The sequence below is a fragment of the Elaeis guineensis genome, chromosome 11 (assembly GCF_000442705.2).
Source record: "Elaeis guineensis isolate ETL-2024a chromosome 11, EG11, whole genome shotgun sequence".
Taxonomy (NCBI): domain Eukaryota; kingdom Viridiplantae; phylum Streptophyta; class Magnoliopsida; order Arecales; family Arecaceae; genus Elaeis; species Elaeis guineensis.
In genome coordinates this window covers 57,391,026-57,409,944 of record NC_026003.2, presented here as the reverse complement: position 1 = coordinate 57,409,944, position 18,919 = coordinate 57,391,026, and the positions used below count along the sequence as shown (strand labels likewise).

The window sequence follows — 18,919 nt, the reverse complement described above, 5'->3', positions numbered from 1 at the left end:
TCTCTGAGACTTCTCAGAGAACTTTAAACAGGCTCAATGATTTAAAAGATCTCCGACCCCACCCCCCTCCCCCTTCCCCACTTTATGCATATGGGCATGTCGGCACGGTTCGATTCATGCCGAACTGGACCGAACCGATCCGATCCATGCCGTCTGGTTTTGGGTGGTATGGAAACGAACTGGACCGAGCCGAGCGGTTCGGTGCGGTTCGGGGAGTTTTTCAAAAAAAAGATCTGAACCGGACCGATAAAGTACCGGTCCGGCTCGGTATGCCTTGTACCGGATGGTTCGGTCCGGTACGGCGAACCCTGGTGTCAATCATCTTGACCCAAGTACTCTAGAAAAACTTGCTAAATCCACATGTCAGAATTTAAAACATCAGTTATTCATCTCATTTCATGGAAAGCAAAGGTTTTCATGGATCACTCTTTTGCATTTAGTGGTCTATTTTGTCAACTTTGTTGAAGATGATGAGGTTGTAAGAGGAAGTTATTTTGGCATCTCAGATGTTTACCGCAATATCTCTCTCACATAGTGTTACCTAGACATGGGACACAAGTGCGAGGGCCTAAGGGTCCAAGTATCCTAAACAATCCAACACAATAATCTCGATAAATTTAGATTTTGAGAAACTGATATAGAATTGAAAAAGCATACATGTATCTATTGATGTACACATACATATAAGGTTCATCGTCTCGGTTCCGGGCCCTCTATCGATGCCAACCTGTGACTGTGTTGCTACGAGGTTGGTTTGGTGTATCCAGTGTTGGTATGCCCCCCATACCACGTATGGATATTGAACTAATACCAGATGGTATAGCAAACTTTGCGTGCATGCATACATCCAACATTGATGGTATCATCCTGAAGCACCTAGTTTGGGGTGCATCGAGTCATACCAGAGGCTGATCTAGACAATTCTGGCCTTGGGGTTAAGAAACTAGTAAGAGAGGGGGAGAGGGATAAGAAGAGAGAGGAAAAGAGGAGAGAGGGAGGGAAGGAGGAAGAGAGTGGGAGAGGTCAATGGAGAGAGAGAGAGAGAGGTAGAGGTAGAGGGAGGGGTAGAGAGAGAAGGAAAGAAAGAAAAGGGAAAGGGCTTTCAAATTGAGTAAGAGAGGTGGAGGAAGGGGGCCGAGAGGGCTTCGAAAGCCCTTTCTCTTTCACATTGCCGGAACAGGTGTGGCGCTTCTGTTTCGAAATGAAATAGGAGCTTCAACCCCTTTTTATATGTTTTGAATTTTTTTAAAGTAAAGTTGGCAGCTACTGCAATTTTGCTCTCTCTCCTCTCCTTTCGCTTCCTTTGCTCTCCACCATCCCATCCCTCTCTCTCTCCCCCCTGCTTGCCTATCTCGCTCAAACCCTTCCTCCCTCTTCCTCTCCCTCCTTCCCTATGCACTATACATACATACATGCATGCATGCATGTATGTAAATTAAATGAGATAATAACTCTATTAAAAAAAGGGGAAGATAGAGATCGAAACAAATTTAACACTTAAATATTATTGGCACTTGAAATCAAGGATCACGTGCTGATACTAGAGCCAGAATCGGTTGCCTAGCGGCACGATTCAATACACTAGTGTGTTGCTCTGTGTTGGGCTTGTACTGACATAGTAGAAAGGGCGGGGGAGAGGAGAACAAGAGAAAGGAAAAGAGAGAGAGAAGGATGGAGGGAGAGGAAGGGAGTGGGGCAGACGGCTGACGTGGGGTGGTGGAGGAAGGGCTCCGCCTTCTACTTTGTTTCATTCAAAATAGGTGTCCTAATGAAAGCTCCTTTTCTTATTTTGAAGAAATTAAGTGAAGTCGGCAACCCCCTTGCCGGGTTGCCAACTTAATTTTTTACATCAACGAAATAACATCCCTCTCTCTGTCCCTCCCTCCCCCTCTCCCCCATCCCCCTCCCTCTCCCCTTCCCTCAACTATTTTCTAAATGTGAAGGCTAGATTGTCGCTCTGCTGCTACTTGCTAGTACAGCTCGGTATGTCTTGAACCGGGTGGTTTGGGATAGTTCCACTGGTGCTGCTTAGAATACTGAAATGCACTTAAAAAGTGTGTACCGTGGGTTTTTGACAAGGCAAGGCGGGCAAAATTGGCATTTTGGCTTTGAAATCATACCCAACACTCCTTTAGTGTCATAGGAAAGGGATTATCTTGAAAGAAAAAAGAAAAGAGGAGAAGAAACTTCAAATTATTTTCAGGTACATGATGGAGTACATATGTCAGCGACCTAAGGCAATGCTTGATGCACTAGTTCAAACAACCACTACTTCCAGCTCTTGCCTTCTCTCTTGCTCTCTCTGTATGTATCTCTCCTGTTTCCTTCATTATTCTCCTTTTTTCCTTTTTTTCAGTTAAAATCTAGGATGAACCATGGGAGTTGTGTGCACATTTTTTTTTTCCCTTCTTTACCTTCATCTGCTAGGGCAAGACATGGGAGCTGGGGTTTATCTTCGCCCTTCTTTAGTCCTGATGTTGGCTAGGGAAGATAAATTGCTTTTCATATATCTTTTTAGGACAGCTAGCTAGACAACTGATTGGGCAAGAAAGGCTTTAGTTTTCAGTGCATAAAAGCATGATCCTACGATCAAGCCATGCCCATGGTATCTCACCAAGTTGGTGGTGTGATGTTATGTCCCTGTATGGACACAACACAAAACTCAGATTTTCCGTGTCTGGGTCAACCATGCTTTCGAATGTGCTATGGGGGTTTCAAGGATTATTACCTTATGTTGCTTCTTATGCTATTTGTTTCTTTGTGTTTCGTAGTTCTTTCCCTAGGAAAAAGTATCAACTGAAATAGTGTATGCTTTACTTTGTGTTGACGTAAAAGATGCTGCAATTTTCCCCCGTAGATTCCTTGAGTTCTCTGAAAGACGAAGGATTTTGTTTCGTTAAATTATCATATGAAAGTTTAGGTTCTAACTGACATTTAGGTTATTAAATAAGCTCAATATATGCAGCTTAGCATTATATAGTAGTTCCTATTAGATACTTCTCCATTGAAATATTATCTTTTGATGCTTGTAGGTTGTCTGCAATCATTATATGGAATCCATACATTTAGGATCGAAAGTATAGCTCATGGCAAAGCTGCACCAGTGGATGAACTGCAATTTCAAGGTGTTTCCAACCCAGGACTTCTAAGGAAGGTAAACTCCATCTGTTTACAATTTTGCTTGAGTTAGCAGATTCTCTTTACTAGGGTTCTTGATGACAGCCACAGTAGTTCTGAAATTATCATAGCTAGGATTATTATGCATAATCTTTTCTCTAGGTTTAATAAGCACATAATAATACAATAGGATACTTCTAGCTAGAGGTTTCCATTCACATTCAAATGCAATTAGAAGATCAACCAACCTTCATGTTTATGGTACTAAGTTGTCTTGTAAAATGTCGTATTATTGTCTTCCAAGTTGATGGATTATTTAAGGGAAATAAGAAAGAAAACATAAGCAATGTCGTTGAAAACACGAGATATTATGAAGATTTTATGGCATTAGATGGGAACTTTGAATTTAAACTTAGTACTTATCTTTATTATTATGTTTATCAATTTTAACAAGCCGTCATCTAATGGATGACAAAACATAATCTCTTAATTGTGGAAAGGTGATATTATAATAGCCTAAGGATGATGTTCAAGCTTTGCAATCTTGGTGCCGGATCTTGTTGTGGTACTATGCTGATATATTGTCAGTACATCCGGTACGGTTCGATTCAGCATATTGATACAGTATACCCCCGGTACCAAGTCTTAGTTTGGCACTAGTAATGTACGGTAAACCTAGTATGAGGCAATATGCACTGCCAAGATGAACCTTGATCATGCTACTTATATGCGAAGTCTTTCTACATGATTTGATTATCCTCAAGGACATTGACCAGTGAACACATGGCATTGGTTTAGTTATGTCGGTTCCATCTACCATCCTCCCATGATCATTGGTAATTCTTTGTTTTTTCTTTTGAAAGAAAGAACTACTAGTGAAATTATTTGATTTCGATTTTTTGACTTATCATAAGAGCTGTTCTAGACAGGTCTTCTATCACCCCGTACTTTTAAGAGAGAGAAGAATATATCCATTGGTAGTAGCAAGAATGCATTCAATTCTTTCCCTGCAAGCTGAGTGTTTTGCTTCAGTTGACAAACTGGCATTTGTATAATTATGATGACAAAGAAGTAATTTCCAGTTTGTGTAGCTCCATTTACTTGCATAGATTTGCATTAAAATTAAACATGGAATTTGCTTTACATCATTCTTCATCAATTACAAACATATAACTTAATACAAGCCTCAGAACTTCTTTCTAATCATAATATCTTATGTTGCATCTTGCTTAACTTTATCATTGTAAATAAATGTTAATTCCAAATTCATGCATTGAAGTACTTAAATAATGCACAATATTCTCAGATTCCAAAGAACAAGTATTGGTGATGGTCCTATACAGACAAGGTGGGGTAGAAGAGCATTTCATTTGTTTTTGCTAGTAATTATAAGTTTAAACCGATCAGCTCCAATGCTTTGTGCAAGTTCATCAGGAGTATTTGCTTTTTGTAGCATTTGTCTTTATAGCTAGCAAATATATAGGTTGAGTCAGTTTGGTGATTTGGTAAAAACCATCTAGGTTCCTTGCATCTTTTGGGTCTGTTCTTTTGTGGGTAAAAAATTTATCAAAAAATCCATATTTGTCTAGGTAAATATTTTTCAGGCAATATTTAGACAGAAAAATAATTTATCCATGTTTCTTTATATTTCAGAAAGTGGTTTGGAAATCTGTTATCCATATTTTTTTACATTACTATTTTCTTGAATAAGTTGCTAAAATTTATCTATATTTTTCATAATACCCTTTATGCTTTTTAGGTTTGAAGAAAGTGGACAACTGAGTTATTGGGCATTGATGGAGGTATTGAAAATGAGGGTGGGGCATCTTAAGAATAAAATTAAATAACTATTTTACTGGCTGATAGAAAAATGATTTAGTCACTTCCTAGGTGGATAAGATTTTTCTTCATTTTATGGATAAATGCTATCCATGAGAAAAAAGTGTGAGAACATGGGTAATTGGTCAATAGAAAGTTGACCAACTTTTTCATGATATTTATCCACCAAAGCATGGGCCCTTAAAGGTAAAGGAATAGCGATATCATTTGTAGGGAATATTGGTAATGCTTTGTTCTTGCTTCATGGTAGGCTATCTGGTACATCACAACGTTGGGGAGCTTTTGGAAAGTTGCATCTGACATTGCATTAGGTAGTGTAGCATTGCTTGGTTAATTACTTGAAGGCAGGGTTGGTTTACAACATTTAGTGACATGAATAAACTTTGATAGCAATAGAGAATAATTACATGCTTGTTGCCTGCTTTTGAGCAGTTCTATGTATTGCATTGTTACCATGGAGAGACTTTTATAATTTTGCTGTTACACTTTTATGAAAGAATAGATCCTACAAGTCTATCGCATGGATCATGCGATGGAACTATTCTGTATTATCATTCTACTTATGTGTATGATGTTGGTTATTTTATTTATGAGGCATTGTGTTTCATCATTTACTGTCATATTATGATTTAATTATGATTATGACGAATCTCATAGATTAGGACAATGATTTTAGTGCCATGATGAGATCATGCCAATGAAACCTAAAACTTTGATAGCTTTAGTCTAAAATGTTTTCAGTCGTAGGATCGAGCAGGAGATCGATGATGCCGGTAAAACTGGTATATCCTATGTGTGCTCGATGGAGAGGGTGATTGATCTCACAATCACTTGTGTGATGACACTAATACAAGGATGTAGGTGCTTATTGGAGAATAAGTTCACTGAACTGATCCGCAGGGAGAACATCTGATAGAGTCTTATTTGCATGTCAAAAGATTGTTCTTTAGTGGAAATGGTGCAAGTGATTCTTAAACTTGAGATCACGATGGTACCCTGTGTACGTGAATCCATACTTTGGTTCGTATTCTAGCATGATTTTTAGAAATATGTGGGATGTTCTGGGTATGGTGAAGTGTGCATGGAGGTTGTGAGTGGTCAACAAAAAATCGATCACTCCTTGTAAGAGGAGAGAACATCCTATGTGGTCTCATAGAATGATGACTCAGAGAGTCTCTGACCAGAGCTGGGATGAACATTAGAAAGAGTTTCTATTGGTTCATCAATCGAGTCATCATCATCAGATCGAGATATATATGGATAGATATTTGGGCTTGACATGATTCCATGCCCATGATCTATCTGAGATGTTGTGTGATCAAGGGATTGAATTGTACGATAACTCACCATGAAAGGGTTATTTTGATATTTTGTCAAATTTCACATCTTCTGGATAGTCATGACACGTTGCTAGACGTCAATCTTGACTTATAGGTCCCAGTGAATTAAAGCGTTTAATTCAGCAATTAATTAGAAGAAGTTCTAATTAATTGATGTACTTGGGTTCAATGTGTCTTGGATCTAATTGGATTAGATACACATGAGTCTGAACCTATTGCTGGCTAAATGTGGAATCCAACGGGTCACACACAATAGGAAATTGGTCTAGGACTTTTTGATTAGATCTTGTTGAACCTAATTCAATATAGATTTGGTTGAAATCCTCAACAGGTTTTTGTCAAGCATACTAGCACATGTCTAAACCCTAATCCCTAATCAATTTGGTTCTTGGTTGCATTGGGCTTTGAATGGTCAAAGACAAAATTAAATTAGACTCTTAATCACCTTTGAATGGTCAAAGGCTTATCATGAAAGGAGTCTATGGCTTCTTGATTGATGGGCATCCAAGAGTTGGATGCATGGAAGAAGTCTACGCCATAAAGCCCACACCCTTTTGGATTAGTGCCACTAGGGAGGAATTTTAAGTGGAGTTGTCCACGCCATAATTCCTCATGCCCTTAATCTCTTTTTGCGTGAAAGGAGTTTCACGTATTAAATAGTGGCACCCCTTATCTATTCATTTAAGGAGTCCATGTCTCCTTGGATTCTCTCCACGCCCAAGAAAGGAGGAATTTAACCTTGAGAAGGATTCCTTCGTTTTTTCCACACGCCTCTTATTCCCAAGAGACTCCATGCGGTTTCAGAGAAGGTTTGTGCGCTAAGAGTTGTGTGCCTATTAACTTCCTCCCGCCATCTTAAGTGTGCACCCCTTTGGTTTTCATGTGGAAGAATTTTTAACGCCGTGAGATGATGCTCCTTATCTCTTCTGAAGATATAAGAGTCCATACCATTTTGGTTTTCTATGGGAAAGCCTTGATGTCCAAGAGTTAGATGCCAGATGAAACTCCATGCTAAAGGAGAGGTTTCACACCTTTTAGGAAATCTGTGCCCAACAGAGAAGTCCTTCTGAGAGGACTCCTCCATCCCTCACGCCAAGCGAGGTCTTCAGCCCTCTAATCTTGATGCCCAAGTTTTTGAGTCCCTTCATGATTCTTATTTGAGTTAGGATTTGGATCTGTTTTGAGGGTAAGAAATGGCTGACGCCAAAGGGCTTGTACGTCGGTTCTAAAAGTCCAAATGTTGGACAGCAAAGAGGCTAAGGGACAAGAGAATTTAGATGTCCAAGACAGGGAAGAACGGAGAGAAAAAAACACCAAGAATTGGTGATGCAAAGATAGGAGCAGCTGCTGATTTTTTTGAGAAGAAAATTCAGTGAATCCAGATTAGGGAGAGTCCTAGATTGAGATGTGTGTAGATCGTCGTTGGAGGGCACATGCTTGGGTGCCTCAAGAAAACCAATCAGCGGATGATTATGATCTTCCTACGAGGTATATCAACTATCTTTTCTAACTCATTTACTGTGATGTTTATGTTTGATTGAAATCAACAAGGTGATTTTAGGATTGGAGTTCGGATCTCGTATTTTCAATAGTGATTCATGTTTAAAAATTTTAAAAATCTATTTTCGCTGCGTATCCGAATTCCAATAGTGGTAGCAGAGCTATCTTTATTTGATTCAATCAAACATCATGTTATTGTTGTGGTATAGATTTGATCTAATTCATGTTATGTCAAAATTTGATTTTTACATGGTATTTAATTACTGGTTTGTTGCATCCTTGGTTAAGAATAAAAATTATTCTGTCCATGATAAAACCCTGGTTTGAAATTCCATAGCCTTAACACTTGTGTGATAAGTTTAGGAAGGATCTTTTGATCTGATTTTTCTATGGAATTGTAGTCTTATGCATGTGATGTGCGGGACCTAGGGTTGTTGCATGTGATGTACACACCCAACACATAGGGCCGATTGCCATAGATTGGGCGTAAATCATGGTGAGGTCTCCCATCATAGTTTCTGACCTAGGCATGTGGGCGGCTGAAAATTTGGATCATGGAAGAAAGATGTTTCAAACACAGATTAGGGTTCTTTTGATGGGTTTGATGTTGACTACAATTTATTGACCCAATAAGATTAGGGTTTATAATTGTAGATCAAAGTAGATTCATAGTTTTAATTAGATTAGAAATTCTGTTCGATTTAAGTGGACCTAATTGTCATCGACCTAATTTGATTAGGACTTGAGTCATAATTGACTGAATCTTTATGAACCTATTGTTAGATGTATGTCTTAGAAGTCAATATGGTGGACACATTATAATAAAGCTAGGACACAATTTTGTACTCAATATATTGATTTGATCAATAAAAGGACAAATTTATTCTTCATTCAAGTGTGAGAACGGTGATCGATTTGGATAGACCGGCGCACAGATCGCTTTCTTCGGAGTAGATGAGTCAATGGTTTACAGTATAGAAACACTGAGCGACGAGTGCGGGTCGTTGTTAGAGAACTAGTACTGAGCGTGACCATATGAGAGATCACTTGGATTTCTACTCGATCGTCAGTGATTGTCTCGATGCTGTAGTTGTGTAAATGGTCTTTTGATCTGCGATGGTACGATTGTTCGTAGTGAGGCTATTGAAGTTTGACTGACACATAAACATGGTTTCAATGAGCCTTTGTAGTGGATGTTGGCAATAGTTGGTCCACTGTAGGAGTAGGGTACGCATCAAGATGGAATCTATCGACCTTAATAGAAAAGAGTGGTCCTATGAGATTTGAGAGACAGTCCATGAGTTTGTGGCCACAGCAGTTGATTGATGGAAAATAATTTTCATAATGATCATAATTGGACTTGAGCTGATCGAATCTATCATATGACTGATGATGAGATTTGATAATTTATCAATGACCTGCATCTAGTCGGGACTCACGATAAAAGGACTGAATCACACGTGAACTACATCTTGAGGTTCTTTTTTGATTCTACTGGATTGTCACTACATACTGCTAGGTGTCACTGGTGGATTGTGAGAGCTCACTAGGATTGCTCAGGATCGACAATCTTTGATGAGTTAGAGTGAAATTGTTTTGATCCATTGATAAGATTAATTCAAACTAAATTATCTGCTAATAATCTAAATGAATTAGATTCATTGGGTTCCAATTGTTGGGTGTCTAAGGTTTTGGATCAAATAAATTAAGAGTTCAAGTCCTTAATTAATTTATTTGATAGTTTTGATTGGGCGCCACTTGATTTGATCAAGTTGGGCATGTCCATCAATTGGTAAGCATGTGGGACCAGCTTTGGGTGTCCCATGGGTGCAAAGTGGGGTGTGTTTTTGTGGGTACAAGGGCTCCAATAGTTGGCGCCTAATTAATTTTCTAAAGAAAGTCAAATAAACAAATGAATAAGGATTCCTAATGCAAGTAGGAGTTGTATTAAGTGCTTGTTTGGTTTTGAATAGGATTCAAATCTTATACCTATTTAAACGGGCCTCCCCTAAGGTCCCTGGCACTTCAACCAGCAGCCTCACGCCACTTCATCTAGTAGCCCCAAGCCCCCTTAGGAGAGCCCCATGCCCCTGTTTTCTTCTCCCCTCTCTTCTCCCTTGGAGGTCCAACATCCATCATCTTGGACGTCCTCCATCATGCCCAAAAAGGGTTTGGGCGTTCCACTTGATTGCTGGCTTTTAGTCCCTGGTTGCTTCATAATCTAAAGAAGAAAAAGCAAGAGAAGAAGATCAAGAAAAGGATCAAAGAGTTAATCGCGACTCAGGCTTCGTTCAGATTCGCAGGCTGATTTTTCTTGAAGAAGAAAAATCAATTTTAAGAGGACTATTCCAGGCTGATTCTGAGTGAATATCCGTAGAGGTTGGACACTTGCACGGCTAAGAGAGTCTCTTCTCTTTCAGATTCAGATTTAAAGAAAAAAATTGCGAAACAAGTATGTGATTCGATTACTTATTCAATTTCAGCATATGAAGTAGATACTTGTGGTTTATGTTTTATGCATGCATGATATAGATTAAAAGGAGTTTTAATCTTCTATTTCGCTGTCATGTTGAGAAAAAAAATTTTGAAACATACATGTATTTTCCGACATAGAAATTCCAACAGTGGTATTAGAGTCACGGATTTCATATGCATAAAATTGACATACATGTCTTTAAAAAAAATTTTAAAATCTGATTTTTTTTTTGATACATGAGATGTACAGATGAATATTTTGAATCTGAAATTTATTTTAGGTTTAATTGTAAAACATATAGATGATATGTGAAAGCATGCATAGATCTGAATTTTGTTCTAGAATGGTTTTTAGTTCATAATTATATGATATGTAGATGCATGTATAAACTTAAAATTTTATTTGACCTAATTCATAATTTATATATGAGATATAAGATTGCATATTTAGATCACAATTATTCTCAATATGATTCATGATTTGTATATGAGATATATGATATCATGTATTGATCTAAATTTTTGTTTAGATCTGAATTTTACATACATATTTGAGATATATGTTTGTATGTTAAATCTGAAAATTAGTTTCATGATTTAAAACTTATCTTTCATGCAAAGAATTTAGATCTGAAATTTAGTTTTGGAATCTGAAATTCATGTTTGTGCATGAGGGTTTTGGTTATGGAGAAAATTAAAAATTAGATCATGTAATTAGATTGCATCTAAGATTTTTGATTTGAACATTATAGGTTTAATTCGATTAAATAATTGATCAAATTGAGTCAAGTGTTGATTACGGTTAGACCAATTAAGTTATATAATCATACAATTATTGATCAAATCGATTAAATCCTATATGTAGAATCGATTAATCTAAGGATCTAATTTGGCTCAATGGCTTGAGCATGATTCGCTTGAGCTAATCTATTTGGACCCATTGACCTATTAGTGTCTAAGACAAGTAATTAAAATGTGATTATTTAATTGGTTTCGTTAGTTGATCTGGTCAATTTATTGATGTTTAAGAAAAGCAACGGGGAGACCCCCACCGATCTCCACTTATCTGGTCTTCAATAAGATTGCTTGGTGGTTTGGTTTAGCCCATGCCAATTAGATCAGTCATATAATGATTGATTAGATGTGATCTAAACCTAAACCTCTCCACAAATATTAAGTCCATAGATCTTCCACCATTGTAGATGTGCGGACGTGCTACTGGTGTTGATTGTTCTCGGTTGGTTATAGTGGTTCAGTTGCACCGGAAACATGCAATCACTCTATTAGCAAAGAGTTGCTTCAGGATAAGGATGGGGTTGGGCCCCAATAATTAGTAGGTGAGGGACCCAATGACGGCCTTGCACCTACTTGTGAACGGTGGATCAGGCTTAACAAAGGAGTGTGGTTAATAACTGTTAGGTGAGCCCACATGACTTAGAGAAAGTCGCTGCAACATGCTTAGAGAAGCATCTGGGCAAAGAGTTATCCACGCATCGATGTGCATGTTATCAATAATTGTTAGGTGAGGTACATGGTATCGGTGGGACCGCAACACCCATTAGGAATCCTTTTGTTGCGTTAGGATTTTCGTTTTCCACCCGGAGAGTGGAGAGATCCGAAAAATTAGTGGGAGTCATTATTTGCATCTTAAAGTTCCTAGAAGCAAATATAATTTTAAAGTACAAAAATCTAACTTGAATCTCTACTTGCAGTTAAACAATGTCAGCCTCAAACCCTCTAGCTCGCATCTTTGAATCCAATCATTTGATCGGAACAAACTATAAAGACTGGCTAAGAAATCTCAGGATTGTCCTGACTTCTGAAAAACTAGGTCATGTACTCGATCAGGAACCCATAGTGTTACCAAACCATCCTACTGCTGAGCAAAGAGCTGCTTATGAAAAATGGACGCATGAGGACAGCTGGTTAAGTGCTATGTGCTGGCTTCTATATCAAATGAGTTGCAAAGCTAGCATGAGCATATGTCCACTGTCAGGGCTATGATAACTCACCTACAAGAGTTGTATGGTGAGCAGAGCTGTACAGCACGCTTCGAAGTGTCCAAAAGATTTTTCAATTTGAAGATACGTGAAGGGCAATCAATCCATGAGCACTGTATCATAGTGATCAAGGACATTGAGGAGCTTGGAAGGTTCGGACTTGATATACAAAAGGAATTGCAAATGGATTTAATTTTTCAATCCCTTATGAGTTCATATAGTCAATTTATTGTAAATTTTCATATGAACAAACTTGATTGCACTATATCCGAACTGGTCAACATGTTGGTCACTATGGAAGGAATCTTGAAGAGTTCAAGGGGCACTGTTCTCGCTGTGGACTTCTTTCAAGAGAAAGTCTAGTTGGAAGAAGACTAAATCTGCTAAGAAACAGAAGAAAGAGAGCAAGCCAAAGAAGGATATTCCAAAGAAGGCTGAAGCAAAGGGAAAGTATTTCTACTGTGATGCTGAAGGTCACTGGGGGAGGAATTGTCCATTCTATTTAGAGAGCTTAAAGATCAAGAAGGGTAATAAACCTTCAAAAGGTATGCTCATAATTGAATCAACTTTACGGTTTCTTCTACTTCTAGTTGGGTATTAGATTCTGGTTTGAGTGTTCGTATATGTACCTTAATGCAGGATCTAATAGAAAGTAGGAGGTTGAGAGAAGGTGACATGATCCTTCGGATTGACAATGGAGCAAAAATTACTGCAAAAGCCGTTGGCACTTATCCTCTTCGATTACCGTCAGGATTTAGATTAAATTTAAAAGACTGTTATTTTGTTCCTATAGCTAGTCGGAATTTGATTTTCGTCTCTGTACTAGCATAGGAAGGTTTTGAATTTAATTTCAATAAAGACTTTTGTTCCATTTATTTACGAAATAAATTGGTTGCACGAGGTCTTTTAATTGACTGTCTATATCACTTGCATGTTGATTTGAATGTGAATTTGAATGAGCAAATAGTGAGTGTCGTAGGTCAAAAGAGAACCAGAGATGAAATTAACTAGAAGTACTTGTGGCATCATACTAGGCCATATTGGAGAAGACAGGATAAACAAACTGAAAAAGGATGGAATCTTTCGCTCTCTTCATCCAGAGTCGTATCCAGTTTGTGGATCTTGTCTTTGAGGAAAAATGGTCAAATTACCTTTGGTAAGACATGGGGAAAGGGCCACTGAGTTACTTGTTCTGGTACACACCGATGTGTGAGCCATTTGATGTATAGATCAGAGGTGGTTACAGCTACTTCATTACCTTTACCGATGATCTGTCTAGATATGGATGTGTATCTGATGAAACACGAGTCCGAACCCTTTAAAAAGTTTAAAGAATTCAGAAATGAAGTAGAAAAACAAATAGGCAAATCTATTAAGATTTTTTGATTTGATCGAGGAGGTGAATATCTTAATCGAAAATTTTTGAGATATATCAAAGACAACGGCATAGTCTCTCAATGGACTTCTCTCGAAACACCTCAACTCAACGGGGTATCCGAAAGGAGGAATAGGATCTTATTAGATATGGTCAAGTCCATGATGAGCTTCACTGATCTACCCTTATATCTTTGGGGACATGCTTTATTAACTACCATTCACTTGTTGAATATGGTTCTATCAAAATTCGTTCTTACCACGGTATGAGATATTGCATGGTAAGAAATCGAGTCTAGATTATTTTAAGACTTGAGGATGTCCGGCCTATGTCAAAAGACAGATGACTGATAAATTAGAGGATAGATCTGTAATATCTCGTTTTATAGGGTATCCAAAAGAATCAATGGGATACTATTACTTTTCACAAGATCACATGTGATTGAATCGGAACGTCATATTCCTAAAAAAGTAGTTTATCCAGGATAGTGGCAGTGGGAGGTTAGTTGAGCTCGAAGAGAATGTCTTTAAAGAGCAAAGAGCTATAGATCCTCAGGAACCCATTATTCATGAGCCAGTAGTTGACGTTTCTCTACCACCTCGTAGATCTAGCAGGGTCTTCCGACCTTCTGAAAGATACATGGGTATGCTTACAGAGGAAGTAAAGAAAATGTTCTTTATGGGAGATAAGGGTCATGGTGATGATCCTAATACCTTTGACGAGGTGATGTCTGACATCGATTTCGAGAAATAGTTTGATGCAATGAAGTCAGAAATTGACTCGATGCACTCGAACCAAGTATGACTCGATGCACTCGAACCAAGTATGAACCTTAGTGGATCCACCTGAGGGTATAGTACCCATTGGGTGTAAATGGATCTACAAAAGAAAAATAGATGTCGATGGTAAGGTATAACCTATAAAGCTAGGTTTGTGGCAAAAGGTTATAGCCAGTGTGAGGGCATTGACTATCAAGAAATTTTTTCGTCCGTAGCCATGCTGAAATCTATCCGCATTCTGCTTGCTATTGTAGCTTATTATGATTATGAAATCTGGTAGATGGATGTGAAAACTGCTTTCCTAAATGGATATCTTGAGAAAAATATCTATATGGAGTAGTCTTTGGATTTCACATCTGGTGATGATGATCACAGTGTAAGCTGCAAAGATTCATATACGGATTAAAGCAAGCTTCTCAGGAGTTGGAATCATCGTTTTGATGATGCGATCAAATCATTTGATTTCATCAAGAATAAAGAGGAACCTTGTATATACAAAATGATCAGTAGGAGCGCAATAACATTCATCGTATTGTATGTGGATGATATTCTCTTCATTGGGAATAATATTTCTATGTTGACCATGGTCAAAAGATGGTTGTCTAAGGAATTCTCCATGAAAGATCTAGGGGAAGCATCCTATATTCTTGGAATAAAGGTTTATAAGGATAGATCTAAAAGGATGCTAGATCTGTTACAAAAGCTATACATAGAGAAAGTGCTGAGGAGGTTCAGCATAGAAAACTCTAAAAGAGAATTTTACCTCTTAGGCATGGTATTAATCTTTTCAAGACAATATGTCCGACCACATCTGAGGAAGTTCAGTGCATGAGTAGGATTCTTTATGCCTCGGTCATAGGGAGCCTCATGTATGCCATGTTGTGTATTCGACTTGATATTGTCCTTGTTGTGAATGTCACGAGTAGGTATCAGTCGAAGTCAGACGAGAAGTACTGGATAGCTGTGAAGAACATCCTTAAGTACTTGAGAAGAACTAAGGATTTGTTCTTGGTCTTTGAAGGAGGTTCTGAGTTGCGAGTCGAGGAGATACTGATTTAGACTTCATGTCTGATCCTGATGATAGAAAGTCTACGTCAGGATATATGTTTGTTTGCAATGGTGTAGTCAGCTGGAAGAATTCCAAGCAACCTATCGTAGCGGATTCGATTATAGAGGCTGAATATGTCGCTACTTCGGATGCTGCAAAGGAAGGCTTCTGGTTCAAGAAATTTATCATGGAACTTGGGGTTATGACATCGGATGCCATACCACTTTACTGCGATAACAATGAAGCCATTGCACATGCTAAGGAGTCGAGATCTCATCCAAAATCAAAGCATATCGAAAGGCGATATCATATCATACGTGACTACCTCGAAAAAAAATATATCGAGGTGTGAAGAGTAGACTCCACGGACAACATGGCAGACCCGCTGACAAAGCAATTGAGCCAGCCAAAAATGAAAATCCATCTTGAGAGGATGGGACTTTGATTAGTGACCAATTGGCTTTAGTCCAAGTGAGAGATTGTTAAATATATGTCTTAGAAGCCAATATGACTGACACATTGTAATAAAGGTAGGACATAATTTTGTAATTAATATATTGATTTGATCAATAAAAAGGCAAGTTATTTTTCATTCAAGTGTGATATCCTTGAATCGTCAATGGAATTAACATTTCGATACATATTCTCAAAGTGTTGAGAATTGGAGAATGTATTTAATTTCTAAATACTCCCAGTCATAGTATCATCATGAGGACGATGATCGATTCAGATAGACCGACGCATAGATCACTTTCTTCAGGGTAGATGAGTCTCTGGTTTACAGTGTAGAAACATTGAGCGATGAGTGCGGATAGTTGTTAGAGAACAACTAGTACTGAGCGTGACCATATGAGAGATCACTTGAATTTCTACTCGATCGTCAGTGATTGTCTCGATGCTGTAGTTGTGTGAATGGTCCTTTGACTTGCGGTGGTACGACTGCTCGCAGTGAGGTTGTTAAGTTTGACTGACATATAAATATGATCTCAATGAGTCCTTGTAGTGGATGTTGGCGACAGTTGGTCCGCTGTAGGAGTAGGGTGCGCATCAAGATGGAATCTATTGATCTTGATAGAAAGTAGTTCTGTGAGATTTGAGAGACTAAGTCCGAGAGTTTGTGGCTACAGCAGTGTAATTGATGGAAAAGAGTTTTCATAGCGATCACAATTGAATTTGAGTTGATCGAATTTATTATATGACTGATGATGAGGTTTGACGATTTATCCATGACTTGCCATCTAGACGGGACTTACGATAGAGGGACTGAATCATACGTGAACTACACCTTGAGGTTCTTTTTCGGTTCTACTGGATTGTCACTACATACTGCTAGGTGTCACTGGTAAATTGTGAGAGCTCACTAGGATTGCTTAAGATCGACAATCCTTGATGAGTTAAAGTGAAATTGTTTCGATCCATTGAGAAGAGTTTCATTGATACTATAATAAAGATCATTGTATATCTCACTACCAGATAGAATTGAATCTATGGGGTAACACAACAAAGAGATTAGACTTGGAATAAGCAATTGGGCTTATGAAGTCTCAATTGGATTTAGAAAAATCTTATTGAGTTCAGGATAATCTTGCTAGCACATGGTTAGACCCAATTTTTTTCTTACATTTGAATTTCTTATTTGATAAAATTAATTAAAACTAAATTATCTGCTAATAACCTAAGTGAATTAGATTCGTTGGGCTCCAATTGTTGGGTGTCTGAGGTTTTAGATCAAATGAATTAAGGATTCAAATCCTTAATTAATTTTCTTGATAGTTTTGATTGGATGCCACTTGATTTGATCAAGTTGAGCGTGTCCATCAATTGGTGAGCATATGGGACCAGCTTTAGGCATCCCATGGGTGTAAAGTGGGGTGTGTTTTTGTGGGTGCAAGGGCTCCAATAGTTGGTGCCTAATTGATTTTCTAAAGGAAGTCAAATAACTAAAAGAATAAGGATTCCTAATGCAAGGAGTTGTATTAAGTGCTTGTTTGGTTTTGAATAGAATTCAAACTTTATGTCCATTTAATGGGGCCTCCCCTAAGGTCCCTAGGCACTTCAACCAGCAGCCCCACTCCCCCTTAGGAGAGCCCCACGCCCCTTTTTTCTTCTCCCTTCTCTTCTCCCTTGGAGGTCCAACGTCCATCATCTTGGACATCCTCCATCTTCATGCCTGTTGGGTATAAAATACCCACAGCCGAAACCCTCAACGGAATCGGCATCAGCGCAGCTCCGCCCGGGCTCCTACGGGAGCCGGGCTCCACCGCCACAGCAAGTGCAGCTCTGCCCGGACTCCTACAGGAGCCGGGCTCCACCGCCGACAGCAAGTGCAGCTCCGTCCGGACTCCTACGGGAGCCGGGCTCCACCGACGACAGCAAGTGCAGCTCCGCCCGGACTCCTACGGGAGCCGGGCTCCACCGACGACAGCAAGTGCAGCTCCGCCCGGACTCCTACGGGAGCCGGGCTCCGCTGCCGACATCAGAACAGCTCCGCCCGGGCTCCTACGGGAGCCGGGCTCCGCTCTCAATATCAACTGCTGGTAAGCTCCATCCGGACTCCTACCAGAGCCGGACTTCACCCTTAACTTTGATTGCAGTGCAGCTCTGCCCGGACTCCTACGGGAGCCGGGCTCCACCACCGACAGCAAGTGCAGCTCCGCCCGGACTCCTACGGGAGCCGGGCTCCACCGCCGACAGCAAGTGCAGCTCCGCCCGGACTCCTACGGGAGCTGGGCTCCGCCGCCAACATCAGAACAGCTCCGCCCGGACTCCTACGGGAGCCGGGCTCCGCTCTCAGCATCAACTGCTGGTAAGCTCCATCCGGACTCCTACCAGAGCCGGACTTCACCCTTAACTTTGATTGCAGCACAGCTCTGCCCGGACTCCTACGGGAGCCGGGCTCCACCGCCGACAGCAAGCGCAGCTCCGCCCGGACTCCTACGGGAGCCGGGCTCCACCGCCAACATCAGAACAGCTCCGCCCGGACTCCTACGGGAGCCGGGCTCCGCTCACGACCCCTACCGCCAGGAGGACCTCTCCCGGACCTCAACAGAAATCGGGCTCCGGCCGTTGCCGAGCTTCAATCGACAGATCCACGCTCCCTGACAGGCCCTCAAAACGGCCACGACCCTGCTCCACTTCCTGTGGCGGACTCCGCGCAGTACCATCATTCCCTGACAGGCCGCAGTAACCATAGCCACCCTGCTCCACTTCCTGTGGCGGACTCCGCACAGCTCCACTATCCCCTGGCAGGCCACAGTAACGGCCACGAACCTGCTCCACCTCCTGCGACGGATACCATGTGATTCTCCTATCCGCTGACAACGGACGCTGCTCCACCCCTCATAACAGATTCCACGTGGCGGGCCGAGGTGATGGCCACGCGTCTGCTCCACTATCTTTCGCAATCAATTCCCCTGACCATGGCGGCCCACTACCAGGCGGTTACA

At 40.0% G+C, this 18,919-nt stretch overlaps 1 protein-coding gene across 2 annotated transcripts in view; it reads left to right on the top strand.

Moving 5' to 3' along the window:
- The window catches only part of LOC105034809 (uncharacterized), a 125,533-nt gene that overhangs the window by 72,522 nt on the left and 34,092 nt on the right, over window positions 1-18,919 (top strand). For both annotated transcript variants that reach the window (XM_010910104.4, XM_010910103.4), the window contains exon 4: window positions 3,033-3,154. In XM_010910104.4, coding sequence (XP_010908406.1) covers window positions 3,033-3,154 — 122 coding nt within the window. The remainder of the gene's footprint in view (window positions 1-3,032; window positions 3,155-18,919) is intronic.